We start from the raw sequence: 22,649 nt of genomic DNA, 5'->3' as shown, positions 1-22,649 counted from the left end.
TGCCGTGTCCTTGCTCAGTACAACACGGACTGCAGCGTTTCTGGCACCTCACGGCCAACACCTGGTCACCTGCTGCGCCAACACCTGCACCACACCTGCTGTTTGCTTGTTCCCGTTGTTTCCGTGGTTCTTGTGCTTTGTCTTCATACTGTGTGAGTTCTAAGCAACGTTCTTGTGATGTAATACACTCCAGACTAGAGTCTAGACCCCCTAAAATCTGCCAAAATTATGGGCCTGGTGTGTGTGTGTGTGTGTGTGTGTGTGTGTGTGTGTGTGTGTGTGTGTGTGTGTGTGTATCACTCAACACTGATTCTCTCCCTCCCCAGGATGTCCCCCGCCTCCTTGGTTCCCCTGGGCTGGGTGTACGTGTGTCCCGGGACCCTGACAACTGGGACTCCAAGCGCACGCCTGATGGGGTGCGCCACCCCGCCATCACCCTGGACCCATGCACCGGGGTGCCTTACCATGGGGGCCACCACGCAGGAGGGGAGGTGAGACGGGGAAGGGGTTGAGGCAAGAGGAAAGGAAAGGGACATGTAGGAGGAAAAGGAAGGATAGATAGGAGGAAAGGACGAAGGAGATTGGAGAGAAGGAAAGGAAGGGAAGGGAGAGACAGGAGGGAAAGGAAGAAGGAGATTGGAGAGAAGGAAAGGGAAGGAAGGGAGAGACAGGAGGGAAAGGAAGAAGGAGATTGGAGAGAAGGAAAGGAAGGGAAAGGAGAGACAGGAGGGAAAGGAGGGAGATTGGAGAGAAGGAAAGGAAGGGAAGGAGAGACAGGAGGGAAAGGAAGAAGGAGATTGGAGAGAAGGAAAGGAAGGAAGGAGACAGGAGGAAAGGAAGAAGTAGATTGGAGAGAAGGAAAGGGAAGGGAAAGGAGAGACAGGAGGGAAAGGAAGAAGGAGATTGGAGGGAAGGGAAGGGAGAGGCAGGGAGGGGGAGGGGAGGGGAGGAAGAAAGGAGAGTGTCAAGTAATACGTAGTGAGTCTGCCTGGCTTGGGAACATAGGAGGGAGAGTGACGCTTTAAATCTTTCCCAGGTATGAGCATAAGGGAGGTTAAGGAAGGCGGTGATGGGGGAGGGAGAAGGGAAGGGAGATAGTAAAGTGGCTAGGAGTGGCACACAGAGGAGGAGAGAGAGTGAACCTTTCAAACTTTCCGGGCATGAATATAAGGAGGAGATGATGGTGGAGAGAGAAGGAAGGAACATTGTAGAGCAACAGTGAATATGCTGAGGCAGGGAATGGCACACAGAGGAGGGAGAGGACCCTTGTCCTTGTTACAGGTGTGAGTTTTTACAGTAAAGGAAGGAAGTGACGAGGCGCAGGGCCAGGCCGGGTGGTGGCCGGAGGTGCGGGCCGTGAGTGCCAGGGTGCCACGCTGGAGGCGCCAGGTGGTGAGGGGAGGGGAGAGGGGGAGAGGAGTGAAGGAAAGATGCAAGGTTGGTGAGAATATGTGAAAAGGCAGTGGCTGAAAAGGAAGAGGAAAGGAGAATGAATAAGGAAGAGGATAGGAAAGGAGAGGGAAGAAGGGAAGCGAGGGAGAAGGAGGCAAAGAGTAAGAAAGGCAAAAGAAAGAAGAGGAAGCAGAGGAGGTGAAGGAAGAGTGATTAACTAAGAGTGAGGAGGAAGGGAAGCGTTTATGGAGATAGAGGGAACATAGAAGAGGAAATCCTTTAAGGGGAAGGGAGAGGGAAGGAAATATATAAGAACAGAGGGAGGTGGAGGAGGAGGGAGACAAGCTACAAGAGTAATGTGAGGAAAGGGAGTGTGAAAAGAAATTATAGGAGAGTTGTTTGGGGGAAGAGAGAGAGGAGGAGGAGAATGCTTAAAGAAAAGATGAAGGAAACAATGAACAAGGAATGGATGCACAGGAAGATGATTTAGAGGAGAAGAGAGAGGAAAGTAGAGGTGGCTTAGGAGCTGAAAATGTACAGCAGAAGCAAGGAAGAGAAAACACCAAGCAGGAGAGAGAGAGAGAGAGAGATAGGAAAAGAAGGAGTAAAGGAAGGAAGGAAGGAAATAGCCAATGGGACGTCTAAGGAGAAGGAAATTACAAAGAAAAGGGTAAAAGGAGAGAAAAAAAGAGAAAAAACAAAGTAAGAATAAGGGAAGAGAAGGAAGAGTGTGATTTGAGAGTGGAAGAAAAGAACAAAGACCAGGAAAAAAAAAGAAAAGTAAACAAAAAAATACACTAGAATAATACACATCAATTATTTATTTATTTATTTTATTTTATTTATTTATTTATTTAATTTTTTTTTTTTTATTTATCTATTTATTTATTTATTTTATTTTTTATTTTATTTATTTATTTATTTTTTTTTTTTTGTGTGTGTGTCAAGCAGTCAGCAATTCCTTCCGTCAGGGCAGCGAGTCGGTGCTGAGCCGCCTGGTGGAGGCCGCGGGTGTGTGGGTGACAGGGGGCGGCGCTGTCTCCAAGATCTCCTCCTCCCCCTCATCATCACCTCCACCAGGTCACTGTCTCCAAGATCTCCTCCTCCCCCTCATCATCATGGTCATCATCACCTCCACCAGGTCACTGTCTCCAAGATCTCCTCCTCCCCCTCATCATCATGGTCATCATCACCTCCACCAGGTCACTGTCTCCAAGATCTCCTCCTCCCCCTCATCATCATGGTCATCATCACCTCCACCAGGTCACTGTCTCCAAGATCTCCTCCTCCCCCTCATCATCATGGTCATCATCACCTCCACCAGGTCACTGTCTCCAAGATCTCCTCCTCCCCCTCATCATCACCTCCACCAGGTCACTGTCTCCAAGATCTCCTCCTCCCCCTCATCATCATGGTCATCATCACCTCCACCAGGTCACTGTCTCCAAGATCTCCTCCTCCCCCTCATCATCATGGTCATCACCACCTCCACCAGGTCACTGTCTCCAAGATCTCCTCCTCCCCCTCATCATCATGGTCATCATCACCTCCACCAGGTCACTGTCTCCAAGATCTCCTCCTCCCACTCATCATCATGGTCATCACCACTACACCAGGTCACTGTCTCCAAGATCTCCTCCTCCCCCTCACCATCATGGTCATCATCACCTCCACCAGGTCACTGTCTCCAAGATCTCCTCCTCCCCCTCATCATCATGGTCATCATCACCTCCACCAGGTCACTGTCTCCAAGATCTCCTCCTCCCCCTCATCATCATGGTCATCATCACCTCCACCAGGTCACTGTCTCCAAGATCTCCTCCTCCCCCTCATCATCATGGTCATCATCACCTCCACCAGGTCACTGTCTCCAAGATCTCCTCCTCCCCCTCATCATCATGGTCATCATCACCTCCACCAGGTCACTGTCTCCAAGATCTCCTCCTCCCCCTCATCATCATGGTCATCATCACCTCCACCAGGTCACTGTCTCCAAGATCTCTCCTCCCCTCATCATCATGGTCATCATCACCTCCACCAGGTCACTGTCTCCAAGATCTCCCCCTCATCATCATGGTCATCATCACCTCCACCAGGTCACTGTCTCCAAGATCTCCTCCTCCCCCTCATCATCATGGTCATCATCACCTCCACCAGGTCACTGTCTCCAAGATCTCCTCCTCCTTCATCGGGAAAAGGTAAGAATGTTTTGGTTTTATTTTTCTTTCTATTTTTTTTTTTTTTTTTTTTTTTGTGTAGAATGTTTGTATAGATTTGTGTTTATTCTCAAGAGCGCAATGTTCCATCTCTCTTCAGTTTTCATTGCATTATTATCGCACATTTTTGTTATTCTTGTGTTGTTTATTTAGTTATACATCTTTGTAGTTGGCATTTTGTGTGTTTGCTATTGTTATCCTCCTCCTTTTCCTCATCTTTTATTCACTGCAAACAATATAGAATCAAAGATGTGTAAATTTAATCAACTCCTCCATATCTTTTTTTCTCTAAAGCACAATTTTTACAAACCATTTATCCATTTTCCTTCTTTTCACCATGGAATAAAACACACAATCCCTAACTTCTTCTTTTTCTTCCCTCCTCCCTATTTATTCACCATCACACACTGTCACACCCAACTAACACCTCCTCTTTCTCCTCCCCCATAGCTGGGTGAGGCCATGGGGTCTCGTGACGGAGGTGGGGGTGGCGTGTCCTGAGGGGCGGCAGCTGGATGTGCAGGCGGTGTGTGCTGCGGCGGGGCTCAGCGAACACTTTGTCTTGGTACGCAAACACCTCGTCCATCAGGGTCAGAGCTCAGCTCCGCCTGCCTGCAGCTGTGGGGCAGCCAAGGGCAGGAGAGGAGGAAGAAGAGGAGCAGAAGAAGAAATAACACAAACACACACACACACACACACACACACACACACAGGCACATATGAAATCACCAAATTTTTTTTGTTAATTTTATTAGTAACAAAAATATATATATATATATATATATATATATATATATATATATATATATATATATATATATATATATATATATATAAATATATATATATTATATATATTATATATATATATATATATATACCACTCACTACAGCCAATATATATATATATATATATATATATATATATATATATATATATATATATATATATATATATATATATATATATATTGTAAACGAAAGGAGTAAGGGGTGGCCCCTTGGGGCCTGCTACCACAACTAAGGGATCGGGGCCTTGCAGAGAACGGGAAGGGCTGAGGAAACACGTTTTCTGGTAGCTGGTTTATTGGCTCTAACAATAGCGACACGCCTAGACACACTCTGTCGAGTCCCTCGCCTTCTCAGCACCTTGCAGCTCCGCCAGGGGTGCTGAGTACCGCCCCATCCGCCTGGGGCTCATGCTGGGCGTCCTTTCGTTTCCTCAGGCGCCAGCGTAATCCAATGGGCCCCTGGGAACCGCAGAGCCGTGCGTGAAGAGGTCAGCTATGGGGTGTGGCCAGCTCCAGAGGCGCTGGGTGGACTGATTCTGGAGGCAGCCAGGCGGTGGAGAAGTCAGCTTGGCCCTGGTTCGCCGAGGCCCACGTGGGTCGTGGTGAGGAGGGTGAATCATGGCGGTCCGTCCCGTGAACCACCATTCGGTGCGGGTTCGCTCGTGTCTGTGTAACACTGCCCCTCCTGCGAAAGAAGTGGCGCCCTCGCCACGCTTGTATTAAACAAGCAAAGACATATTTACACAGTGCTACCACACACAATAGTCTTACATTCACGGCTAATCCTCCTCCTCAAGGAGAAAGTCGTTGAATCTCCGAGGCCTCCTCCTCTGTCTCTGGGGTCAGCGCGAGACCCCCCTCCGACAGGTGGGTTCTTGTCTATCGAGACCATCCGCCTCGGGTGCCACGTCATTGGCCCGTCGTCAAGATGGCGACACGCCCTCCCTCTCAGCATCGTAGTCCGCCTCCCGTGTGGTCCGGTAGGCTCATGATGTCATCTCCATGTTCGGACAGGGTGTCGTTCGCCTCCTGCTCCGGACCCCAGGTGTACCGCCCTGGGCCGTGGTAGCGCCCACATCGTCCACGGCACCACCTTTACCGCCAAGTGTCCCGCGTAATCCGTAAGTCACCTCAGATACCCGCTCGACAACGATGTAGGGGCCCTCCCAAGGACTCTGTAGCTTGGGCGAGAGGCCCTTCTTCCTCCTTGGGTTGTGGAGCCACACCTGATCACCCTCTGCGTGACCAGTGACTCTGGAACCGCGGTCAGTGGGCGTCTCATTGCCTCAGCGCCGGCAAAGTGCAGGTTCTCCGCACTTGGTGGTGGGTCTCTGCCAAGCGTTCTTGTAAGGCCGTGGCGTATGTTGTTCTTACTGTAGGTAATTCCTCATCCGGGCGGACGACCAGTGACGAGGTCCACAGGGAGGCGGATTTCTCCCCAGCATGAGGCGGGCAGGCGGTAGGAGGTGGCCTCGTGCTCCTGCGGAGCGATAGGCCATCAGCAGCAGCGGCAACTTCCTGTCCCACTCAGTCTGGCCATCCTTGCAGAACGTTGCAAGCTCCTGAGCAAGGGTGCGGTTGAACTGTTTCACCATCCCGTCCGACTCGCGGCCGCAAAGGTGTAGTCCTGGTCTTCCTTGAGCCAAGAAGCTTGCAGCACTCTAGAAATACTCCTGCCTCAAACTTCGCGGCCCTGGTCGGAATGGAGCTCTCCGAACGCCGAATCTCGAGAAGAACTGCTCGACCAGCACTTCGGCGACGGTGGTGGCTTCAGTGGTTGGGCAGAGGCGACGCTTCAGGCCACTTCGTGAAGTAGTCCATGGCAACACAGATAAAACGGGTTGCCTGCAGCTGTTGTCGGGAGTGGTCCAACGATGCGGCACGCCACCCGCCCATGGGGGCCCCACCTGGTACAGTTGCAGAGAGGCCCTGCTCCTACGTCCTGGACCTTCTTGGCGCTGCAGGTGTCGCACGCCCGCACCACTCCTCCACGTCCTGGCGTAACCCTGCCCAGTAAAATCGCTGCCGCAGTCTGCCGAAGCGCCTTCTTCACGCCCTAAGTGTCCACTGGTGATGCTGTCGTGGGCTTCCCGCATCAGCCTCTCCCGCATGACCTTCGGAACAACGGTCTGCCAAAACCGTATTCGCCCGTCCGGCATCAACCACCGCTACATCACCCCCACCCAGGGCGAGGGTGTCCACTGCTCCCAGTAGTGCTTCGCAGCGGGGCTCAGTGCTGCTACTCTCCCCCGTGGTGGTCTGGCCGCCTGACTCAAGCATCCTCACGATGGGGCCGATGTCCAGGTCTTTCCGCTGGGCCTCCCGCCATCCGTCTTCGCTGTTGGACGAGTCCACGGACACCACTGTCCGTCGGCATTCCACTGGCTCCTTACCGCTACAGTGACGGCAGTCTGGTTCACACGGGCGCCGCTGAGGCTGTCAGCGCTGGTGTGTGCCTTACCTGGGCGGTGCACCACGGTAGTTGTGCTGCTCCAACTTTCCGAGCCAACGCCAGCTGGCCCTCCGGGTTCCTCAGTGTTTTCAGCCACCGTGAGGGCTGCGTGGTCCGTCCTCACGGTGAACGGGCACCATAGAGGTAAGAGTGAAAGTGGTCCAGGCTTCTAACCACAGCCAGCAACTCCTTCCTTGTGACGCAGTAGTTGCGCCAGGAGCGCTAAACTTCTGGCTGTAACACGCCACCACCTGCTCTTGTCCGTCCTTCTCCTGGGAGAGCACAGCACCAATACCCTCGGCGCTTAGGCCGCAGTCCAACAGGTAAGGGAGGCCGAGGATCTGGGTACGGTAGCACAGGGCGCCCTGTCAGGGCCTCCTTTAGTCGTTCGAAGGCTGTTTGACACTGGGTCCAAGCGGAACACCGCCTTCTCGCAGCTGGTGCAGGAGTGCCAATGGTAAGGTTTCTGCACAAATCGCCTGTAGTAGGTGCAGAGTCCCAGAAAGCTCCGTACTTCCTTCACTGTCCTTGGCACCGCCACTCCCTCACAGCTGCTACCTTCTGAGGGTCCGGCCTGACTCCATCCTGGCCGACAATGTGCCCCAAAACGGTACCTCCGCTGGAAAAGCAGGCATTTCTTAGGGCTGAGCTTCAGGTTAGCCGCCCTGAACCGAGAGGAACACTGCTTCCAGCCGCCCAACTCTTCCTAACGTGGTCCCGTACAATCACATCGTCCAAATAGATTAGGGCGGTCTTCCACTGGAGCCCATCAAGCACCCTTTCCATCAGTCGCCTGAAGGTTGCAGGGCGTTGCACAGGCCGAATGGCATCACCTTAAACTGCCACAGTCCCTGCCCGGTGGAGAACGCCGTCTTAGCCTTTGTCTTCCTCGGCTACCTCTATCTGGTGGTATCCTGACTTCAGGTCCAGGGTAGAGAACCACCTGGCTCCGACCAGCGCGTCCAGGGTGTCGTCAATCCGAGGCAGGGGTAGGAGTCCTGACTGTGACATCGTTAAGTGCACGGTAGTCTACACAGCATCTTGTCGCATCGTCCTTCTTTCTCACCAGGACTACCGCCGACGACCACGGGCTGCTGGAGCGCTCCACTACTCCCTGTTCGATGAGTTCACCTACCGCCTCTCCATCTCTGCGCGACGGGCAGGGGCGATTCTCATGAGGGTGCTTGATCGGCCATCGTTAACGTGTCGATGCGATGCTTGGCCAGGTCGGACCGTCCCAAGTCTCTGTATCCTGTCGAAATACGCCAGCATAAGAGATGAGCAGGTTCCTCAGCTGGTGTGCGTGCCTCTGTCCCAGATATTTAGAGCTCCTCCCCAGGCCCTCGGGGAGGTGCTCGGGCACGCCACCGCCAGCAGCACTCGCCACTGACCTATCGTCCAGGTCTCCCGCGCCTGCTCCACCTCCTTGCACGTTCCCAGTGTTGTTCCTGCCTGGATATGATGCTCACTATCCGAAGGGTTAGCCACCAACACCGTAACTTCGTCCTTATCCCGCTGAACCAAGGTCCTGCCGACCACCAGACCGCCCTGCAGTTGTTCATGGGCGCGGCTCCACTAGGCCGTCCTCGCCGCCATCCTCCGGCTCAGTCTGCATCTTACGGCTGTCTCCGACCTGGGGACGATACTGCTCTGGCCACGACCACCTGGGCGGGGCTACTCGACTCGGCAGGGGCACCACGACGTTCCTGATCCGCATGGTCATGTTCCAAAGTCGACTCGTGCCCGGCTCTTTTGAGGTAGTCCAGGCCCAAAAGACAGGAGTCCTCAATATCTGCCACGTCACGGGCAGTCGCCCACCTCTTCTCCGATGGCGATCTGGGCCTCCACCGGTCCTCGCAGCTCGGCACAGTGGCCGGTAACGCCACACAGGCTGGACCGCCACAGGAGGATTTGGGGTCGCCATCACGTCCGCCCGATTTGAACGTTCGCTCCGCCCGGTGTCTACCGTGAGCCGACAGGGTACCCCGTTCACGGCTCCTCGACCTGTACGCTGCGGGCGGCTGTGGTACGGCATCTTAGAAAGATGGGGCCTGGATGGGATGGCTGGCGCCCGGCCCCGCCGCCCAGCCGTCCTCCATTTCCCGTGACGCCGAATCATCATCATGTCCAGCCCGGGCTAGAGCTGGTAGGTTGTGTCGGCTGGCTACACCCTGGCAGACACCCTGGCCCGCACTAGTGCTCTGTCGCTCACTAGAAGACGAGCGGTTGGCAGTAGGGCAGTTTCTCACATGTGCCCCACACGATGACAATCCCAGCACTCTCCGGGAAGCTTCGCTGACAGTCCCCTCCCCTCGAGCCTCCTCACATGTCCCCTTTGTGCTCGGAAATCCTTCCTCGTTTGGTCAAACCTGGGCTTCACGGGCTTGACTGGACGAATGACTCGAACTCCAGGGCCCGGAGCTAACGCTTCCTGAAGGTCGCCGACGTGAGCTTGTTTCACGTATACCTGCAGCTGTTGGTCGCTCAGTGCGTCCACAAACTGGTCTCGCAACAAAATTGCGAGGAGGTCTTCTGTGGCACGCCGGATAGGCCTTCCTGGCCAAGTTCTCCAAGTCCTGGGCTAGCTGCTGCAGCATCTCGTCCCCGGACACGAACTCTGGCCCGAACCTGCCCGAACACCTCCGCTTGGTGTTGGTGGTCGTGCCGTCGCCTAGTACCGCCACGATGCTGGAGTACGATGAGCGTTGGGCAGGTATAAGCTGGCTCAGGACCTCCACAGCTGGACCCTTCAGGCTCGATGAGCTGCACAGCCTTCTCCCATGGACTCCAGCCTTGAGCCTCTGCCATTAGCTCGAACTGAGCGAGGTAAGCCTCTAGAGACCCCCGTCAAATCCTGGGCTGCCGACCTGCCGTCTCCCGGCGGGGAACCACGGAGGAGACATGGGAGGAGAGGCGATGTAGGAGTGGCGGGATGGGTACGGGACGGATCTAGGGCACATCCTGGGGCGTCCCTCCGACTAATCGTCCCACTAGCCTCTCCTTGACAGCGTGGCGTCCGCCGTCCGCCTCTCCATCGCCACGGTCATCAGCATGAGGAGAGTTGCTTCCCTCGGGTGGTGCCTTGTCTCCATTGTCAGGCACCCCGCCTTTCCCCCCACCGTCTCATCCGTTCCTCCAACGCTGCCACGCACCACTGAAGCCCGCAACCACAGTGTCTAGCTGGTTTGCCACCTGATCTCGGAGGTCCTTTTCAATCTGGGCCACCTCCTCCATCACTTCACTTTTCACCTTGCGACAGCTGTCTTCGGTGAATTGTCTGGCCTCTCCTGAGGTCGCCCAAGCCACTTAGAAACGCGTCCTTAAACTCACTAATGGCTTGGGCCTGAACCTGTTGGCCCTCGGAGAGCTTGTCTCGCTTGAGCCTCTAACTGCCGAGCTTGACCTTTGGAACTGCTGGTTCAACACTCCACCAAGTCCGCTGCCGGCGTGCCTCCCCGCTGCTGCGGGTAGTCATCTTGCCAAGTTTTCCACTGCGCAGTCAAGGTAGCCTTTCCCACAACCTCAGCTGTTTCTCCAAAGGCCACAATCCCACTCCTGACACCATTGTAACGAAACGAGTAAGGGGTGGCGCCCCTTGGGGCCTGCTTTCGACACAACTAAGGGATCGGGGCCTTGCAGAACGGGAAGGGCTGAGGAAACACGTTTTCTGGTAGCTGGCTTATTGGCTCTCCCACAATAGCGACACGCCTAGACACACTCGTCGAGTCCCCGCCTTCTCAGCACCTTGCAGTCTCCGTCAGGCGCTGAGTACCGCCCCCATCCGCTCGTGGGGCTCGCTGTGCTGGCGTCCTTTCGTTCCTCAGGGCGCGCTCAGCGTAATCCAATGGGCCCCTGGGAACCCAGAGCCAAGCGTGAAGAGGTCAGCCAGCGGTGTGGCCAGCCCAGAGGCGCTGGGTGGACTGATTCTGAGGCAGCCAGGCGGTGGAGAAGTCAGCTGGCCCTGGTTCGCCGAGGCCTACGTGGCGGTCGGTGAGAGGGGGAATCACATGTCCGCCCCCGTGAACCACCATTCAAGTGCGCAGGTTCGTGCAATGCACTATATATATATATATATATATATATAAATATATATATATATATATATATATATATATATATATATATATATATATATATATATATATATACCTACTCAATACAGCTAATATATATATATATATATATATATATATATATATATATATATATATATATATATATATATATATATATATATATATATATATTGGGCTGTGGTAAGGTGGGTATATATATATATTTATATATATATATATATATATATATATATATATATATATATATATATATATATATATATATATATATATATATATATATATATATATATATATATATATGTATACCCACCTCACCATGCCACAGGACCCACTGGATTCAACCCCACTGGATCTTGACATACCCCACATAGCCCCCAGCCACATAAGGACCTCTGCCCCCCCTCCTTCCCCAGCCACATATATGACCTTCCTCAGTGCTGGTGTGTCTGTTTTTTGTTAATAATAAAAAATAATTGTTTAGTTTGTGTCTAACTTCCCCTATTTAAATAAAAAGAAGTTTACCTAGAAGTGATGAGGAGAGAGAGAGAGAGAGAGAGAGAGAGAGAGAGAGAGAGAGAGAGAGAGAGAGAGAGAGAGAGAGAGAGAAGGAAAAGAAGGAGAGAGAGGGAGAAAATGACAAATAAAAATTAGTTTGTGTCTAACTTCCCCTATTTAAATAAAAAGAAGTTTACCTAGAAGTGATGAGGGGAGAGAGAGAGAGAGAGAGAGAAAGTGAAGGAAAAGAAGGGGAGAGAGAGAGGGAGAAAATGACATAAATAAAAATTAAGAATGAAGAGAGACAGAGGAGAATGAGATAACAGGGGAGAGAGAGAGAGAGATTATGAACAGAGGAGGAGAAAGTATGATAAAGAAGAGAAAATGTAATGATGAGAGGAAGAGGGAGAAAGTAAGATAAAGAAGGGAAATAATAGAGAAAAATAGATGGATTGAGAGAGAGAGAGAAAAGCAATTGTATCAACACCCACCTACTCAACACATTGTGGAGAAGAGGAGGAGGAGAAGAAATATCGCATCAGTAAGAAAGACAGAAGTTAAGAATATGAGTGTGTGTGTTCCTTCCTTCTGTCCTTCCTTTTCCTTCCTTCCTCCCGTTCCCAGACTGTCAACAATAGACCTGGCTGGACCTTGACGAGTGGACTGTCCCGTGGTAGACTGGACTCCCTCTCTGGGCTACTCCTGGTGGACTGTGAACCTTGATGATCTGAGTCCTGTAAGTTGAGGTGTGTCCCTTCCTTCCTTCCTTCCTTCCCTCCTTCCTTCCTTCCTTCCTTCCTTCCTTCTTCCCTCCTTCCTTCCTTCCTTCCTTCCTTCCTTCCTTCCTTCCTTCCTTCCTTCCTTCCTTCCTTCCTTCCTTCCTTCCTTCCTTCCCTCCCTCCTTCCTTCCTTCCTTCCTTCCCTCCTTCCTTCCTTCCTTCCTTCCTTCCTTCCTTCCTTCCTTCCTTCCTTCCTTCCTTCCCTCCTTCCTTCCTTCCTTCCTTCCTTCCTTCCTTCCTTCCTTCCTTAAATAACAAGAAACTCACACTTGCAACCGTATACAGGCTTCCGAAACAACAGGCAGCCGATGACACTGCCCCTCACGAAGAGATTCACTCTCTAACACAAAGCAAGGAAGCAATTATAATTGGGGACTTTAATTGCCTAACATTGACTGGGACTGATGACTGGAGATCAAGAGGGTAACAGGCTTTAGAAATGGTGGAGGATCGTTTCCTCACTCAAGTTGTAACTCAACCAACAAGAGAAAACAATCTGTTGGATCTGGTATTAGAAGCCACCCCGACCTCATTCGCGATTGTACAGTTGGTGAGAAACTTAATGGGTGCGATCACCACTTAATCAGTTTTAATATCAACATATGTCACAAACTCGTAGATAATCCATCAGTGATACTAGATTACAAAAGAAATTTCAACTTAGCCCGCTGCTTCCCTTCGACCTGGGACCAACTTGGCATCACCGACAATACAATCGACAACCGTGGAACGTCTTCAAAGATAAGCTGTTGCAAGTAGAGAAGGCTACAGTGCTCACAAATCCAGGCGAGTAAATGGGGCCGTAGATCCACCGTGGATGACCAGAGAAATAAAAAGGGCAGTAAACCTAAAAAAGGAATTATAATTTGATGAAAGAGAATGCTACGGCAAGCCAGCACACAGTACCACAACAGCCTCAGAGCTTGTCGCAGCCTTATTCGGAGTAGCAAACGCAACTATGAAAAGCAAATAGCGAAATCAAAACTAACTCCAAGAAATTCTTCACGACATAAGATCGAAAAAGAAAGTAAAATCCAATATTGGTCCCCTGACAGACGAGACTGGATCTGTAACCCAGGACAGTAAACAGATGGCCAGAATCCTCAACAGTAACTTCAGATCCAGATTCACAGTCGAGGACATCGAACCATTCCCGAGCCCTGCCCCGCCGAAAGTGAGATCACGCCATTGGAAATTGACTCAATATGCGACCAAGAAGTAAAAAGTACTTGGACAAACTCGACCTAACAAGTCAACGGGACCCGACAGTTTGTCCTCACGGTTAAAAGAGCTTAAACAACAAATTCTTCAACCACTCACTACCATATTCAACCGTCAGTTCAACTAAAAAACGTCCCGGAAGACTGGAAGATGGAGAAAGTAAAACCGATTTTCAAAAAAGGAGTCATAAGCGTTGCTTTAAACTACAGGCCCTTAAGTTTGACATCAGTGGCAGGAAAAATACTCGAAAAGATTATTAGAGATAAACTTGTTAAGTTTCTATAAAACAATAATATAATCGCCGACACCCAGCATGGCTTCAGAAACAAGCGCCCTGCTCTAACGAATTTATTAGACTTCTTCCAAGGTATATATAAGAACTGGGATGCCCACATCCCCAGTGATGTTATATACCTGACTTTCAGAAAGCCTTCACAAGGTACCATCGAGCGACTCCTTAAGAAACTGCACTGGCGGAATCGGAGCCAATCTGATCGCGTGGATAAGAGATTGGCTCACCGACAGAAAAACAACAGTACTACTCAACGGACAGCCTTCCGATTGGCTACCAGTCACTAGTGGAGTGCCTCAAGGGTCAGTGCTTGGACACATCCTATTTATCATATATATCAATGACCTAGAATCAGGACTTAAATACACAATATCTAAATTTGAAGATGACACCAGGTGGGTGGAGATGCCTCACAAAGACCGACTGCGAAATCATTCAGAAAGACCTCAATCACATTATCGAATGGTCGGAAAAATGGCAAATGTCTTTTAATGTTGACAAATGCAAAGTCATGCACATTGGGTCCCAAAATAGTAACCACACATACATCATGAATGGGAGACCTCTGCAAGCGATGCAGGAGGAAAAGGATCTTGGAGTCACTATCAGCAGTGACCTGAAACACGCGAATCACTGTAAAAAGCATACAACAAGGCCAACATTATGCTCGGGTTCATAGCGAGGAACTTCGAGTGTAAAACACCAGACGTGATGCTATCCTTGTATAATTCCATGGTAAGACCGCACCTCGAGTATGCAGTGCAGTTCTGGTCCCCCAATTACAGAAAGGACATTGCTTTACTGGAAAGGATTCAACGACGCGCCACAAAGATGATTCCAGCCTTCAGGGCTCAACCGTACGAGGAACGACTCAAGCGACTCAGTCTCTTTACATTGGAGAAAAGACGCCTACGAGGGGATATGATTCAAGTCTTCAAGTATCTAAAGTTCAATAACGTCGATTACTCCAAATTCTTTGAACTGCAAACCAACTCAAGAACTAGAAATAACGGTTTACCCATTCAGTCGAGTCGATGTAACACAGACATTGGAAGGAGTTTCTTTTCAAACCGAGTCATCCGCCACTGGAACAATCTTCCCTCAGAAGTAGTAAATGCGAACACCATCAACTCCTTCAAATATAGAATCGACCGTCATTTCGCTGCGTCAGGAGTAAACTGAATAACGAGGGGCTTCCATCTGCTCCTCAATATCGAGGTGCTTTCATCTGCTCACCAAGCCCAAAGTGGCGGTCGAGCAGATTAAATCAACCAAGCGGGCGACCTCGTAATGAGCCAATAGGCTTTCTGTTGCCTGCATTTCCATGTTTCCATGTTTCCATGTTTCCCTCCTTCCTTCCTTCCCTCCTTCCTTCCTTCCTTCCTTCCTTCTTCCCTCCTTCCTTCCTTCTTCCCTCCTTCCTTCCTTCCTTCCTTCCTTCCTTCTTCCCTCCTTCCTTCCTTCTTCCCTTCTTCCTTCTTCCTTCCTTCTTCCCTCCTTCCTTCCTTCTTCCCTCCTTCCTTCCTTCTTCCCTCCTTCCGTCCCCTCCCAGGATCTGCCGACAAGGGACTCGTTAGCAACATGTTCTATACTGTACAATACTGCAGCCATTAACGTCTATAAAATCAATAAACATGCCATTGAAGTACAAAAATGTGTATAATTTCAACATTGATCTCTAAGATGTAGGTGAAGTTTGAAGTGCTGGGGATGGTGTGGACATGTGTGGAGGGGGGAGAGATGCTGGGTATATCAGGATGCTGGAGATGGTGTGGACATGTGTGGAGGGGGGAGAGATGCTGGCTATATCAGGATGCTGGAGATGGTGTGGACATGTGTGGAGGGGGGAGAGATGCTGGGTATATCAGGATGCTGGAGATGGTGTGGACACATATGGAGGGGGGAGAGATGCTGGGTATATCAGGATGCTGGAGATGGTGTGGACATGTGTGGAGGGGGGAGAGATGCTGGCTATATCAGGATGCTGGAGATGGTGTGGACATGTGTGGAGGGCTGAGAGATGCTGGCTATATCAGGATGCTGGAGATGGTGTGGAGGGAGGAGAGATGCTGGGTATATCAGGATGCTGGAGATTGTGTGGACATGTGTGGAGGGGGGAGAGATGCTGGGTATATCAGGATGCTGGAGATGGTGTGGACATGTGTGGAGGGGAGAGATGCTGGGTATATCAGGATGCTGGAGATGGTGGACATGTGTGGAGGGGGAGATGCTGGGCATATCAGGATGCTGGAGATGGTGTGGACATGTGTGGAGGGAGAGATGTTGGGTATATACAGGACAGGATGCTGGAGATGGTGTGGACATGTGTGGAGGGGGGAGAGATGCTGGGTATATCAGGATGCTGGAGATGGTGTGGACATGTGTGGAGGGGGGAGAGATGCTGGGTATATCAGGATGCTGGAGATGGTGTGGACATGTGGAGGGGGGAGATGCTGGGTATATCAGGATGCTGAGATGGTGTGGACATGTGGAGGGAGAGAGATGCTGGGCATATCAGGATGCTGGAGATGGTGGACATGTGGAGGGGGAGAGATGCTGGGTATATCAGGATGCTGGAGATGGTGTGGACATGTGTGGAGGGGAGGGAGATGCTGGGTATATCAGGATGCTGGAGATGGTGGACATGTGTGGAGGGGGAGAGATGCTGGGTATATCAGGATGCTGGAGATGGTGTGGAGGGGAGAGATGTTGGGTATATCAGGATGCTGGAGATGGTGGAGGGGGGAGATGCTGGGTATATCAGGATGCAGGAGATGGTGTGTGGACATGTGTGGAGGGGGAGATGCTGGCTATATCAGGATGCTGGAGATGGTGTGGTCATGTGTGGAGGGGAGAGATGCTGGGTATATCAGGATGCTGGAGATGGTGTGGACATGTGGAGGGGGGAGAGATGCTGGGTATATCAGGATGCTGAGATGGTGTGGACATGTGTGGAGGGGGAGAGATGCTGGCTATATCAGGATTCAGGAGATGGTGTGGACATGTGTGGAAGGAGAGATGCTGGGTATCAGGATGCTGGAGATGGTGTGGACATGTGTGTGGAGGGGAGATGCTGGCTATATCAGGATGCTGGAGATGGTGTGGACATGTGTGGAGGGGGGAGAGATGCTGAGTATGTCAGGATGCTGGAGATGGTGTGGACATGTGTGGAGGGGAGAGATGCTGGTATATCAGGATGCTGGAGATGGTGTGGAGGGGGAGAGATGCTGGGAGTATCAGGATGCTGGAGATGGTGTGGACATGTGTGGAGGGGGGAGATGCTGGGTATATCAGGATGCTGAGCTAGACGTGGAGGGGAGAGATGGTCAGGCGTGGACATGTGTGGAAGGGAGAGATGCTGGGTATATCAGGATGCTGGAGATGGTGTGGACATGTGGAGGGGGAGAGATGCTGGGTACATCAGGATGCTGGAGATGGTGTGGACATGTGTGGAGGGGAGAGATGCTGGGTATATCAGGATGCTGAGATGGTGTGGACATGTGGAGGGGAGATGCAGGTATATCAGGATGCTGGAGATGGTGGACATGTGTGGAGGGGGAGATGCTGTATATCAGGATGCTGGAGATGGTGGACATGTGGAGGGGGGGAGATGCTGGCTATACCAGGATGCTGGAGATGGTGTGGACATGTGTGGAGGGGAGAGATGCTGGGTACATCAGGATGCTGAGATGGTGGACATGTGGAGGGGGAGAGATGCTGGGTATTTCAGGATGCTGGAGATGGTGTGGACATGTGTGGAGGGGGGAGATGCTGGCATATCAGGATGCTGGAGATGGTGGACATGTGTGATGGTGTGGACATGTGGGGGGGAGATATCAGGATGTTGAGATGGTGTGGACATGTGGAGGGGGATGCTGGGTATATCAGGATGCTGGAGATGGTGTGGAGGGGGAGAGATGCTGGCATATCAGGATGCTGAGATGGTGGACATGTGTGAAGGCAGAGGGGGGAGAGAGGTATATCAGGATGCTGGAGATGGTGTGGACATGTGTGGAGGGGGGAGAGATGCTGGCTTGGTATCAGGATGCTGGAGATGGTGTGGACATGTGTGTGGAGGGGGGGAGAGATGCTGGGTAGCATCAGGATGCTGAGATGGTGGAGTGTGGAGGGGGGAGAGATGCTGGGTATATCAGAGATGCTGGAGATGGTGTGGACATGTGTGGAGGGGGAGAGATGCTGGGTATATCAGGATGCTGGGAGATGGTGTGGACATGTGTGGAGGGGAGAGATGCTGTATATCAGGATGCTGGAGATGGTGTGTGGACATGTGTGGAGGGAGGAGAGATGCTGGGTATATCAGTGATGCTGGAGATGGTGGACATGTGTGGAGGGGGAAGAGATGTCACAGCATATCAGGATGCTGAGATGGTGTGGACATGTGTGGAGGGGGGAGATGCTGGGTATATCATTAGATGCTGGAGATGGTGTGGACATGTGTGGAGGGGGGGGAGAGATGCTGGGTATATCAGGATGCTGGAGATGGTGTGGACATGTGGAGGGGGGAGAGATGCTGGGTATATCAGGATGCTGTGGAGATGGTGGAGGGGGAGGAGATGCTGGGTATATCAGGATGCTGGAGATGGTGTGGACATGTGGAGGGGAGAGATACTGGCATATCAGGGATGCTGGAGATGGTGGACATGTGTGTGGACATGTGGAGGGGGGAGAGATGCTGGGTATATCAGGATGCTGAGATGGTGTGACATGTGTGGAGGAGGGAGATGCTGGGGTATATCAGGATGCTGGAGATGGTGTGGACATGTGTGGAGGGGAGATGCTGGGTAGCATCAGGATGCTGGAGATGGTGTGGACATGTGAGGGGGGAGAGATGCTGGCTATATCAGGATGCTGGAGATGGGTGTGTGGACATGTGTGGAGGGGGGGAGAGATGCTGTATAGCCTCAGGATGCTGAGATGGTGTGGACATGTGTGGAGGGGAGAGATGCTGGGTATATCAGGATGCTGGAGATGGTGTGGACATGTGTGGAGGGGAGAGATGTTGGGTATATCAGGATGCTGGAGATGGTGTGGACATGTGTGAGTGGGGGGAGATGCTGGCATACTCAGGATGCTGAGATGGTGGACATGTGGAGGGGGAGATGTTGGCATATCAGGATGCTGGAGATGTGCTGGAGATGGTGGGACATGTGTGGAGGGGAGATGTCATTACATCAGGATGCTGGAGAGATGGTGTGGGACATGTGTGGAGGGGAGAGATGCTGGGTATATCAGGATGCTGGAGATGGTGGACATGTGTGGAGGGGAGAGATGCTGGGGTATATCAGGATGCTGGAGATGGTGTGGACATGTGTGGGAGGGGAGACAGAGATGCTGGGGTATATCAGGATGCTGAGATGGTGGACATGTGGAGGGGGGAGAGATGCTGGGCTATATCAGGATGCTGGAGATGGTGTGGACATGTGTGGAGGGGGGGAGAGATGCTGTATCAGGGATGCTGGAGATGGTGTGACATGTGTGGAGGGGGAGAGATGCTGGGTATATCAGGATGCTGAGGATGGTGTGGACATGTGTGGAGGGGGGAGAGATACTGGGTATATCAGGATGCTGGAGATGGTGTGTGACATGTGTGGAGGGGAGGGAGATGCTGGGTATATCAGGATGCTGGAGATGGTGTGGACATGTGTGGAGGGGGGAGAGATGCTGGGTAGCATCAGGATGCTGGAGATGGTGATGGACATGTGTGGAGGGTGGAGATGCTGGGTATATTAGGACAAGGATCGCCACCAGGCTGAGACTCACCCTGCACTGCCTCCAGACTCCTGTTCTGCAACACGTTCTGCCAGGGTGCTGTCCAGTGTCTGTCAGTTCACGGCTTGCTGAATTGTGCCGCACCCCATGGCTCCTTGTCCTCTAGTGAGTGGCTGCCTCTGGTGATGCTGCGCCCACGTCCCTGTAAGAAGAACAGCCGTTTCACAAGAAAACATCCTGGCTTTGTTTTACAGTCAAGGTATTTATGGTATAGCCCCTTCCCTGCCAAATCATTCCTCCTCCCTCCCTCCCTCCAAAGCTTCTTCCAGGTGTCATAATGTACTTTGGCAGTAAGTTATGGGTTGAACAGAGGAAGTTTACAGTGAAGTTCTGGGCTGAATAAACAAACTTTAATTCAGGATAAAACTTGTTTCCTTGAGTAAGATGAAAGTGGCATGAAATGATGCAGAGCCAAACACAGTCCCTTGATGAGCTAATATAGAAATGAAAACAAAAGACAGCAGGAGAAGAAAAGTGGAAAAAACAGGGGGACAAAACCCAGAAAGTGGGCCACGGAGTCAAGTTTGGAATTAGATGGTTCAGTATCTTTTCCAGCATACATAATACATACATAATAACAAAAAATACATGGCTACAAACCAGAGTGTTGTGCTTCTGAAACGATTTCCTGTCCCTGAACCACTTCTGGCACTCCTCGCAGAACGCTTTGTCGGCCCAGGCAGGCATGTCCTCTGGGGTCGGGTGATGTGCGCGCCCTGGTGGTTCAGGAGCTGCTACGACTGCTTGGACCCCTTGCCACAGGTCTGAGGGAGCGTGAAGGTGTTGCAAGGATGGGATCAGAACTTATATAAAAGGATAGAATTAAGTTAGGGAGCCTGAGAGGTATTGGCTGAGGGGAAGGGAGTTGAGTTGGGGAAAAGAGGCTAGATGACATATTTTGGCTAAGTAAATACACAGAACATTTCTACAGAAGGGGAGAGAACGTAAGAAGAAGTTGAGGAGGTTAGAGAGAGGTATTGGTGAGAGCAGAGCTTGGGAAAGAGACCAAACAAGACACACTCATCTGATTGAGCCTCCCTTGCACAGGTCTAAGAGGGAGTGGTGAAGGGTGATGGATTAGGAACTTACATGAAAGGATAGAATTACGTTAGAGCCTAAGAGGTATTAGTGGAAAGTAGAGTTAGGAAGAGATCAAACAAGACATTAATTACTTTGAGCCCCTGCCACAGGTCTAAGGGGCAGCATAAGGTGTTAGATGATTAGAAACCATATGAAAGGATAGAATTGCTAGGAGCCCAAGAGGTATTAGAAAAAGAGCAAAGAGACTCAACAAGACACACTGATTTTGGAGCCCCAGGCTACAGGCTCAAGGGGGCAGAAGCAGGCAGCTAGACGAGACTTAATAGGTATAAGGGAACAGAAATAGGTGGGAGGAGGCTGAGAGAGGTATTAGTGGAGGGAAGTTTGGGGAAAAGACCAAACAAGACACACTACTTTTATACAACAAGCAGGGGTGTGAAACACACAGGCCACAAAGGCAGGTGACAGAAATAGTGAGGAGGCCTAAAGATGGTCAGTGCAGGGCTGAGGTAGGGAAAAAAGACCAAACTAGATTCTACTGTGAAGCTACCACACATTTTTATTTTGTAAACCCACAAGAGACTAACTGCCTCAACCCCACCCCCCAAAAAGACCACACCAGACCACTGCCTCACCCCCCACCCCCCAAAAAGACCACACAAGACCACTGCCTCAACCCCACCCCAAAAAAGACCACACAAGCGACCACTGCCCTCACCCCCCACCCCCCTAAGAGACCACACAAGACCACTGCCTCACCCCCCCCCCCAAAAAGACCACAGACCACTGCCTCACCCCCACCCCCCAAAAAGACCACACAACACCACAGCCGCACCCCCCCCCCCCCAAAAAGACCATACACCACTGCCCACTCCCACCCCCAAGAAGACCACACAAGACCACTGCCTCACCCCACCCCCAAAAGACCACACAGACCACTGCCTCACCCCTAATTCCCCCAAAAGTTATTCACACAAGACCACTGCCTCACCCCCACCCCCCAAAAAGAACACACAAGACCACTGCCTCCCACCCCACCTCAAAGACCACATAAGCACCACTGCCTCACCACCCCCCACCCCCCAAAAGACCACACAAGACCACTCGGCCTCAACCCCACCTCAAAGACCAGCACCGTTTCACCCCACCCCCCAAAAAGACCACACAAGACCACTGCCTCACTCCCCACCCCCCAAAAAGACCTTTTCACACAAGACCTCTGGCTCACCCCACCCCCAAAAGACCACACAAGACCACTGCCTCAACCCCACCCCCAAAAGACCACACAAGACCACTGCTCCACCCCCACCCCCTGTAAAAAAGATTCAGCACAAGACCACTGCCCCTGTTCCCCACCCCTCAAAAAAGACCACACAAGAACACTGGCTCACCCCCACCCCCCAAAAAGACCACACAAGACCACTGCCTCACCCCCACCCCCAAAAGACCACACACAAGACCCCTCTGGGCCTCACCCCCACCCCAAAAAGACCACAGACATGCCAATTTGGCTCTCACCCCCACCCCAAAAAGAATCACACAAGACCACTGGCTCAAACCCCACCTCCCAAAAAGACCACACAAGACCACTGCCTCACCCCCACCCCCAAAAAGACCACATTAAGACCATTACACCCCCACCCCCAAAGACCACACAAGACCACTGCCTCACCCCCACCTCCCAAAAAGACCATGCTAAGACCACTGCCTCACCCCCACCCCCCAAAAAAGATACAGAAAAATTACATCACAAAATAGCCCACACAAGACCACTGCCTCACCCCCCCCCCCAAAAAGATAGAAAATTACATCACAAAATAGCCCACACCAGACCACTGCCTCACCCCCACCCCCAAAAAGATAGAAAATTACATCACAAAATAGCCCACACCAGACCACTGCCTCACCGTCCAAAATTGACAGAGAACAGGTAAATAAAATGGAAAAGACACACCCACAAAACCATAGCTGGGCGTTATCGTGATAAGTTATCGCGATTCTTTATCGCTGATAACAAAATCGGTTTATCGGCCATCCGCTACTTATTTAAATATATATCGGTATCTTCGTTACTTTTGTAACCAAACCAGCGATAATCGCT

The 22,649-nt window shown here is 51.4% G+C and overlaps 1 protein-coding gene across 1 annotated transcript; it reads left to right on the top strand.

The window, feature by feature from the left end:
- Positions 1-462: 462 nt before the first annotated feature.
- On the top strand, positions 463-6,613 carry LOC127010187 (uncharacterized). The gene is made up of 7 exons (XM_050884063.1): positions 463-491; positions 2,369-2,948; positions 3,009-3,374; positions 3,489-3,590; positions 4,059-4,062; positions 4,872-5,001; positions 6,431-6,613. Exons 2-7 carry the CDS (start codon positions 2,633-2,635, stop codon positions 6,611-6,613), a joined length of 1,101 nt encoding a protein of 366 aa, XP_050740020.1. The 5' UTR covers positions 463-491; positions 2,369-2,632.
- The last annotated feature ends 16,036 nt before the right edge of the window (positions 6,614-22,649 follow it).

This window comes from Eriocheir sinensis, chromosome 42 (genome assembly GCF_024679095.1).
Source record: "Eriocheir sinensis breed Jianghai 21 chromosome 42, ASM2467909v1, whole genome shotgun sequence".
NCBI lineage: Eukaryota > Metazoa > Arthropoda > Malacostraca > Decapoda > Varunidae > Eriocheir > Eriocheir sinensis.
Note: the sequence above shows the minus strand (reverse complement) of the source record. Positions and strands in the feature narration are given on the sequence as shown.

Bases quoted from the DNA above. Each gene is read 5' to 3' on its own strand.
- LOC127010187 (XM_050884063.1), top strand. From the start codon at position 2,633: ATGGTCATCATCACCTCCACCAGGTCACTGTCTCCAAGATCTCCTCCT. The intron at 3,375-3,488 runs GTCACTGTCTCC...CACCTCCACCAG, and splicing joins GTCATCATCACCTCCACCAG to GTCACTGTCTCCAAGATCTC. The intron at 5,002-6,430 runs GTGAGGAGGGTG...TCGCTGCCGCAG, and splicing joins CGAGGCCCACGTGGGTCGTG to TCTGCCGAAGCGCCTTCTTC.